The sequence below is a fragment of the Trichosurus vulpecula genome, chromosome 9 (assembly GCF_011100635.1).
Source record: "Trichosurus vulpecula isolate mTriVul1 chromosome 9, mTriVul1.pri, whole genome shotgun sequence".
Lineage (NCBI taxonomy): Eukaryota > Metazoa > Chordata > Mammalia > Diprotodontia > Phalangeridae > Trichosurus > Trichosurus vulpecula.
In genome coordinates this window covers 75,452,490-75,461,767 of record NC_050581.1, presented here as the reverse complement: position 1 = coordinate 75,461,767, position 9,278 = coordinate 75,452,490, and the positions used below count along the sequence as shown (strand labels likewise).

The window sequence follows — 9,278 nt, the reverse complement described above, 5'->3', positions numbered from 1 at the left end:
CTTTCTCGGTGCCTGTTTTCCCATCTGTAAACTAGGGATTATGTCGCTGGCAATAAGAGAATCTTATGTAAACTGTAATACAACATAAGTGAGATCTGCACTGATGGCGGTGACGATGATGTGGTTTCTCCAGGCATGCTGGGAGAGCGACATTTCGACTGCTGAGAACACCCAAGGTTGGATCCGTCTTCTTTCACCCGCCATTTTCTCTACATCCCTGAGCTTCCTGGGCTCTGCAACGCAGTAAAGAGAGGAAAAACAAAACTCCATTTCCCATCATGCCTCGGCTTGGCGTTTCCACCCCCGCCACCCCCCCCCCCCCCACCCCGGGCCTCCGGGCGTTTCCGCGCTGCGTACTAACGCTATTTCCGCTTAGCGCGGGCCCTAACGAGTTCCTGGTCTTTGCTTCCGGAGGAGTGTTGAAGGCGGGGAGATAAAGAATGTAGCGAAGAAAGAAGAGGATGTGACGAAGATTTCTGCGCCAGAAGTTACGTCCTGGAGAGCGCCGTGCTGTGTGTGAACAGGGTCAATCAGAATGAGTGGTTCTCTGCGTTGTAGGGTGGCGGGGTGAGTCCTCGCTAAGGGGTCGGGGAAGAGTCCCACCAGTTGCGTTCGCTCCACTGGAGCCGGGTCCTTGGACCAGAATTAGGGAAGGGAAGGGAAGGGAAGGGAAGAATGCGGGTGGCTTCGAGGCAGCTCACTGGTTTCTTTCTCAGGAGTCGCCGGATGCTGAGCCTCGTGCCTTGGGCCTCGAGGGGCTTGATTCCTCCGGTCGGAGCCAGGGCCAAGAACGGGGTCGCAGAAGAGGAGGACGAGCTAGATCGACCCATCCACTTCTCCTCCAGCAAGGCGAATCCGCGCCGTTGGACCGTGGAGCACTCCCTGGGCAGCGATCGTCGTCGGCCCTGGTGGAAGGTCGTACCTTTGAGCCTCTCCTTTGTATTGCTGATCTCTTGGTGCTTCTTAAGGAAGGAGACCGGTATCGATCGATGGCTGACTAAAGGCTTAGAAGAGGAGTCTCCAGAAGCAGATATCGATTCCGAGCAGCCTGGAAGCCAGGCTGGCCTGGCAGCTAGGACTTGATTAAGGTCGTTCCGGACTCCTGGGAGAAAGATCTACCTCTGCCACCGAATTCCTGTGTTACTTTTGTCAAACCACTTCCTCATTTTGGGCCTCGATTTTCTCCTTTGTCAAATGAAAGGGTTGTAGAAAATGGATCATCAAATTCCTGTCAACTCTGACTTCCAGTCACTCTAGGATTTGTAACAATTATGTTTTTCTTTTCGGGTTATCAGCTGTATTGCTCTTAGTCCTAATCCCGGAATTTCAGCCTAGCGGGACATGCTGGATGTGGCCAGAAACATAGCTGTCTTAAAGGGCAGATTCAGTGGCAGCAGTAGACCATCAACAGAAGAAAGAAACTGCCCTTTGGTTCACCCAAGTTTTCTAATGAAACTTTTAAAGGGCTTATCAGCCCTTTAGAAATGTTGGTATTAATCACTTTAGTAATTAACAACCGGTGCTTTTGAATTCGTTGGGGTACAAAGCACAGTGCAGAATTGCCAACTGGACGTTCATTTGCATGAAAATGCCATCCATTTTGTTTTTATAAAACAATGTGAAAATAAATGTTACTTCTGTAGCATTGAAATAAAGTAAATTATTTGCTTTTGGGTGGTGTCTTTATGTGTACTCCCTTAAAAGGAGTTCATGTCAAACATACTGATGAGTTTCCCATATCTTGTTAGAGAAGAGATTAAAATTCGTTTTTAATTATAAAATTCATTAGATGTCCAATAGGATTTCCACCAACCTTTAAGTTTCCTAGTGATCCTGTATTAGTTTTGGTATAGCAGTGATGGACATACGCAAGTACATATTAAGTTCCTACTATATGCCAGGCACTCTGTCCTATAAAATACAGAGTCATAGAATTTGAAAGTTGGAAGAGATCTCTGGCCTTTTACTGTAAAACATGCCTAAGAGAACAAGCTTATAGGCCTGTGGTTAGGTGATTATTCTAAATATCTGACAGTGCTGTAAAGTTTGCAGAATGTTATAGGTTCTTGCCCTTATTTGATCTGCAAAGCAACTCTGAAGTAAGAACTTGGGTATTATCTCCATTTTAGAGATGAAGTATTACTGACAGAAGCTTAGCAGATGAATGGGGAAAAGGGAACAAATACACATTTATATAGTGCCTACTTGTGGCAGGTACTGTGTTAGATGCTTTTTTTTTTTTAAACAAATATCACCTCATTTGATCCTCACAAAAATCCTGTGAGGTAGGTGTTCTTATCCCCATTTTTTACAGTTGAAACTTAAGAAAACGGGGTAAGTGACTTACCCAAGGTCACAGCTAGTAAGTGTATGAGGCTGGATCTGAACTCAAGTCTTCGTGACTCCAGACTCAGTGCTCTATCTACTAGGCTACCAGATTCCTCTGAATCAGTTTATTCTAAGTCATTTCTTACCAGAGGGACAGTTGAAGTAGATTGATTTGATTCTGAAAAATTAGTGTCCAAAGGTGACATTTAATGTATTTAAAAGTTTTTTTTCCCCTCAATGTGCATATAGTGCAAATAATAACTAGCATTTATGTAGCTCTTTAAGGTTTGCAAAGTGTGCTTCACAAATACATCATTTTATTCTCATTACAACCATGGCAAGTAGGGGCTATTATTACCCCAATTTTACAGTTGAAGAAACTAAGACAACTAGGTTAAGTGAATTGTCCACATTCACATAGCTGGTAAGTATGTCTGTGGCAGAATTTGAACTCAGAGCTTCCTAACTCTTGAGTTCAGCACTCTATCCACTACACTACCAGCTCTTTCTAGTACATAAAGATATCACCCAAAGGCAAATTATTTACTTCTAGTAAAGATGCCAGTATAAGAAATAAAGGAGCAATAAGTTTCACCACCCTTTGTGATAGTAATATCACCTTGACTTTCTATAGTGTTGATTTTGAAGAGCTCAAAATATTTCAGATCTCATCTGTGTACATACCTGTAAACTAGCCTGGTAATGGTACTGTTAATTTATTTTGGTAATTGGAGAAAGCGGGGTTGTCTAATTTTATCTCAAGTTAACTACTAAGTATAGGGTCTAGAGCTAGGACTCAGGATTTCTTATCTCTGATAGGATCATTCCTAGACCAGCAGTGTTTAAACTTGATCTATCTTAGGACCACGTTGTTGGAACAGATATCACCCATTTGGTATTGCAAAAGGCCAAACAAAACAACCATGCCAAGATGAATAAGAGTGGCATTGTTTTTTTATGAGACTTGCTGTTTAATTTTGATTAAATATGTAGAACTAGATTATTGATCCATATATGGTTTGTATATGTACATATGCAAACTATATATGTGAATGAACGTGTAGATGTGCACATATATATATACATATGCATATACACATAAACACATAGGTAATTATTCTCTCTGCTTATAGGTTCTCCTGTTTATGGACATTCGTGCTTGCCTTGGGGTAAGATTTCAGTGTACCCCCCATTGTTTTGAGAATTCCAAATGGAGTCTGAGTCTTTCCTGTGCTTTCAGACTTGCTGAAGTAGGGACGTGTATCACCTATCCCTCAAATCATGCCTCTGTCTAAATGTCTACCTGTGCCAGCATGAATCAGACAAGGATTTAGCAGCCATCTAAATTTTTTTCATATGAAGTGGGGGAAATAAAATGGTAGCAATAAAGAGACAGTGAGCAGTGGAGGGAGAACAGTTCATTTGGACTATAAGAGGCCAGTGGTTAATCCTGTCACTTGCCAAGGCTAAACTGGCTTCTTGTTTCAGCTATCTTCCAAGGGGAGAAGAAATCACTACACAACTTAATGAATATAATAACTTTGAGTTTATACCTTTTTAAGAGGTGACTGAGGAGAAATGCAAAGTTTGATCTGGCCAATCTACAATCTCCTTGTGCATGTATTCTGGTGGGGCTGGAGAAGAGGTGGGTACAGAGATTTTGATTTCCATTGACCGTGACCAAAGCTTGTCTGGTAGAAGAGAAGCAGAGGTGACCTTTGCTGCCTCTTAAATGGTGGGTAACAGTGGTGGCTGCTCATTCCAGTTTCTGGCCTCTCACTCCTAGACACCTCTAAATCAAAATCCCAGAAATCCAGATTCCAACAAACGTCACCAAGTAGTGAGACCTGGGACAATGTCTTCTTGAGTTCCTGGTGTCCATAGCAGCACTATTCAGGTAAGGAGCCCGTGAAACTAGGATTCCACAGGCATATGGGTCCTTTTTGTCTTTGGTATTATGTCTGATAGTATTTCTGGGTCAAAGAGTATGTACAGTTTAGTGTCTTTTTAGGAATATTTTCAAATATTTAGCTGCCATTTCTTATCTATCTCTCTGCTGTGAGTCTGTGCTGGCACTTGACTTTTGCCACCTCCATGAGACTGATACCCTTTTAAAAACTTCCCTTGCACTAGGAATCTATCCTCACCCAGTCAGGGTGCTTATTGGGGAATGCTATCATGATGTGGACTCACAGCCTTTTAGTAAGTGGAATCCAAGAATGTTTTCCAAAGTGAAATTTTCATCTCTAGGCATTGTGGGACCATGAATTCCATGAACCCATCTCTTTATATTTGTGAGAGAAGGTAGGGTTACTGTGTGTGGTTAAAGATGGAGCACTGTGTATGAAGAGGACTGGCCTTGTGTGAGAGAAGAGGGAGTGGGTATTAAGGTTTTTGACATGATGGGTCATTATAGTGATATGAGAGGATGGGCCATGTATTTATGAACAGGCTACAGATGGCTTTATTTGAGAAAGTACAATTACAACAGAGCTGAAGAACTGGGTTTAACTATCCCACCTCTGATATTTACACCTGGATCATTCCCCTGTTTTTGGCAACCTATGAAGAAACAGACTATTAATGAAATAACTGGCCAGCTAGGAAATGTAATATGTACCTTGGACACCAGCTGTTGCAACCTTTGGGTCAAATGGCTATGACAGGCCAGTTGGCCATGTGCAAGCTTTTCAAAAGGCTGCGGTATCCCACTGCTCAACAGAGGTTGATATGTAGATATCAACTTAGACTGCTCCCCAACCCACTCACCACTCCTAGCTCTTTCCCACTTGTGGGCAGGGCAGCTGGCTCTGGTATATGACCGGGAATATGCTAAACAATGACTAAAATAGGAAAATCTCAGCTGCTGTGATAACTTAACCCTCATTAGGGAAACCTCCCATTTCATTCATAGGACTTAAGACTATTTACTTTTGAAGGCCAGATGATACATTAAAACTAAAGAAGTTTAAAAACAGCAATACTGTAAAGAAACCACTTTGATCAATTAATTCTCATCCTTCACTGACCATGCTGACTTCCCAGAGCAGAGGAAGGAAATAGGACTAGGGGAAGGAAGGTTGGGAATTCACAGGGATCCCCCCTCGAGAAGCATTGGGAGAAACTATTGTGGAAATGAAGGTGTTGCACAGTCTTCTGCTAGTCACATCAAAACAAGCCCCCTGGCAACTGATAGTTTACTACAGTCTCACTCTAGTAAGGCCAATCAATTAACATGTAATTATTAAGCACCTACTGTGTGCCAGGCACTATGTTCTGTGCTAGGCATACAAGTGCAAAGAATGAAACTCCCTATGTACAAGCACACTTGCCTGCAAAACTAGCCCCGACTGCTCCTCACCTTCTTGCAAAGTTTCATCTCACAAAAGAACTCATACCTGGATGGTTCTTAGAAACTCTCATACATGTCTGTGGGGACTGCGAGTGGGGCATTGTGTTTGTGATGGGACAGGAGTTCTATTTCTCTGTATGGTGAGGGACTATGTGAAGGAATCAGGAGTTCTGTCTGTCTGTGAGAAAGAATGGCTTGTGGCCAGTGTGTGAAGGGTGTGTGAGTACTTTGTTTATGTGCTTGAAAATCGTGGACCCTGTGTCTGCTGTGTGAGCAATTAGGACAAGGGGAACTTCATGTGTGTATGAAGGGAATATCATTGACTAAGTTTGAATGGGGACAGAAGCTTTGGGTGAATGTTAGAGAGACAAAGGATGGGGTATTGTTTTGGAGGGGTTGGTGTACTGACATTTAAAAAACCTTGTAAAGTACATAGTACAAATATCCTTATTACCGTTTTATAGGTGAGGAAAATGAGACTTAGCAAAAGGAATTAAGTAGCTGCCTCTGGTCTAATGCATCAGAAGCAGGATCTGAACCCACATCTCTTGAGTCCAAGGCTATCATTTCTTCCATTTTGTAGATTCAGAGTTGGAAGGGCCCACAGAAGTCATTCCCCTCCCTCCCAATTTTATACAAGAGGAAACTAAAACCCAGAGAATTTAAACGACTCGCCCAAGGTCATACAAGTAGTAAGCATTTGAGGTGGGATTTTAATCCAGGTTCTCTGATTCCAGAACCAGTAATTTTTCCTTTACTCCATACCAACTTAAAAAATTAGAATGTGTGACTATCAATACCACTGGGAGACATCCTATGCAGTCAAGGAATGGGAGGTAAAACTGAAAGGGTAGGTCGAGGCTAGCCTATAGAGAGCCTTGAATGCTGAGATAAGCAGTTTGAGATTTGTCCTTTGTAAGCAATGGGGAGCCCTTGAAGTTTCTCAAGTAAAGGATAAAAACTACTCTGCAGCTCCCAAAACTGGTTGAGCATTGGCTAAAGAGGATATCTTTCAGCTTCAGCTTCTGATCTCCAGGCAGCTAGAATGAGGATTGGGCTGGGTGCACCCTGTCCCAAGAGGGATTGATTGGAGGATCACTGTAAGATATGGGACTCTGTCTAGCATTCCCCCTATGGCTTCACTCTTCAAGCCCCATGACACCTCTCAACCTATCCTCCACAGCAGAGAAGACTCTGCTTCCTCCTTTACTGAGCAAATAAAGGTTATCTACTGGCAAGCTCCTTGTAATGTACTCAAAACTCCTTGTCATTATCCGCAATCTCTTGTACTTTATTTCAGTCTCCGTATTTTAACCAGGCTGAAAGTGCAGGGGCTGCTCTGTTTCAGCTTGGGTGGTTTCACCCCTCCTTAAACAACTAGATGTCTCCCTGCTCCATAAGGCTCACCATATTGCTGCCAAACTTAATGTGCACACCTGATGGGTTTAGTCCACTCCTGCGCTCAAGAGATCCACCACCCTTGGCCTCTGCAGTAGCTGGGATTACAGGTTGTACCACCACCCCTGGCACTAATGGTCTTTTAATTGCTAAATCTATTGGCTTTTTCTCAGCTGTTATTCTTCTTGACTCAGTTTCTGACACTCTCGACCAGTTCTTCCTGGATAGTCTGTTCTTTCTTAGCTTTCATGAGACTGCTCTTCCCTTGTTTTACTTCTCTAATTGCTCCTTTCCTAGTCTCTTTTGCTTGATTTTAGGAGTATAGACTTAAGAGCTGAAAGGACCTGAGAGACCATCATGAGTTACACAGTTAAATGTCTACAAGAAGATTTGAATTCAGGTCTCCTGACTCCAAGTCTAGTGCACTATCATGCTATTCATGCTCCCTCTCTGGTGGATGCTGGATCAGTATATGCCTCCTAACCATGGCTGTGCCAGAAGGCATTGACTTAGATTTCTCCCCTTTTTTTTTTTTAAAATTTATTTATTTAACATATTTAGTTTTCAGCATTGATTTTCACAAGAGTTTGAATTACAAATTTTCTCCCCATTTCTACCCTCCCCCCCCACTCCAAGATGACGTATATTCTGGTTGCCCTGTTCCCCATTCAGCTCTCCCTTCTGTCACCCCACTCCCCTCCCATCCCCTTTTCCCTTCCTTTCTTGTAGGGCAAGATAAATTTCTACGCCCCATTGCCTGTGTACCTTATTTTCTAGTTGCATGCAAAAACTTTTTTTTTTGTTTTTGAACACCTGTTTTTAAAACTTTGAGTTCCAGATTCTCTCCCCTCTTCCCTTCCCACCCACCCTCCCTAAGAAGTCAAGCAATTCAACATAGGCCACATGTGTATCACCTCTTCCCTTTCTACATTCTTTACCTTGATCTCATCTTGGGGTCAATTTTTTGATTTATTCAAATGATTCCCAAATCTGTATATCCAGCCCAAATCTCTTCTCTACTCTAGTCCCACATGACCTATTTCTTGCTGAACATCTCCATCTGGATGTCTTTGATTCCTCTTAAAATCACTATGCTTAAAATAGAACCTATTTGCTACATTCCTCTAATATCTTCTCCCTCTAGGGATCCCCATTTCTCTTGAGGGTGATTCCATTCATCCCAGATTTGACATCTCTGAAGTATGCTTGACTCTTCTGTTGGTTTCATAGCTAATCAGTTGATCTATATTGTCAATTTTACCTTTGTAAGATGTGTCCTATCTGCCCTCTTCAAATTCGTGGCCACTACACTCATTTGGGCCCTTATCACCTGGATGACTGGAGCAGTCTCTTCATTGTTCCCCAATCTTAACAGTCTCTCTCTCTTCTCCAATCCTTTATGTAATTATTTCTCTAACACATAGAGTTCACCAGTGTGCTTTCCCTGCTCCAGAATTTTCAGTGGCTTATTCAAACTCCTCAGTTTTGCATCTAAACCTTTTCCCACAATGCCTCCAGCCTACTTTCCCAGGCTTTTGTCATGTTACTCCATTTCAGATGTTCTCTGTTTCAGCTAACTTAGCCTTTTTGCTCTTCTCCAGTCACATTTCATATCCCTTCTTCCATGAGTGGAAAGCACTTCCTCTTTAAATTGACTTCTTAGAATTCTCATCTTCTTTCAAGGCTCAGCTCCAGCTATACCTCCCAGAAGGCCTTTCTTGTTCCAGCTGGTTTTAGCATTCTCTCTTTTAAATGATAGTTTCTAATCTGCTTATCTATTGCCTCCCTTACAAGAATGTGTGCATACTTGCTGAGGGCAAGGACTCTTTTTTCATCTGTTTTTGCGACCCTACTACCTAGCTCAGTGTCTTGCACATGACAGACAATTAATAAATGCTTTTTCAATGTTGAATCAAAGAGGTACAAAGGAGAGGCTACAGTGTATCTAAGTGGCAGCTGTGACAAAGTGGCAAGTCAGTTTCCTTAACAGAGTAATAGTAGCAATATCTTGAAGGGTTGCTGAGGATCAAATGAGATCATATTTGCGAAAAGGCTTAGCACAGATCCGGGCACATAGTAAAGCCTATATAAATTTTGTCTATTCCCTTCCCTACTATAAACACTGTCTGTGATGGGAAAGGGATACTTGTAGGCTTGTGAGTGGGATGGGACCGTTTTCATGTGAAAGAGAATGCTTATA

The 9,278-nt window shown here is 42.4% G+C and overlaps 1 protein-coding gene across 2 annotated transcripts; it reads left to right on the top strand.

The window, feature by feature from the left end:
• The first annotated feature begins 419 nt into the window (after positions 1-419).
• Positions 420-1,588, top strand: C9H16orf91 (chromosome 9 C16orf91 homolog). Of its 2 annotated transcripts, XM_036738979.1 has the most exons (2): positions 420-567; positions 717-1,588. In XM_036738979.1, the coding sequence occupies exons 1-2, from the start codon at positions 536-538 to the stop codon at positions 1,081-1,083; spliced, it is 399 nt and encodes a 132-aa protein (XP_036594874.1). In that variant the 5' UTR covers positions 420-535; the 3' UTR covers positions 1,084-1,588. The 2 variants fall into 2 exon arrangements, with proteins under 2 accessions (XP_036594874.1, XP_036594873.1); XM_036738978.1 differs by lacking the exon at positions 420-567 and having other exon boundaries at positions 676-1,588.
• The last annotated feature ends 7,690 nt before the right edge of the window (positions 1,589-9,278 follow it).

Coding starts and splice junctions, on each gene's coding strand:
- C9H16orf91 (XM_036738978.1), top strand. CDS start 676: ATGCGGGTGGCTTCGAGGCAGCTCACTGGTTTCTTTCTCAGGAGTCGC.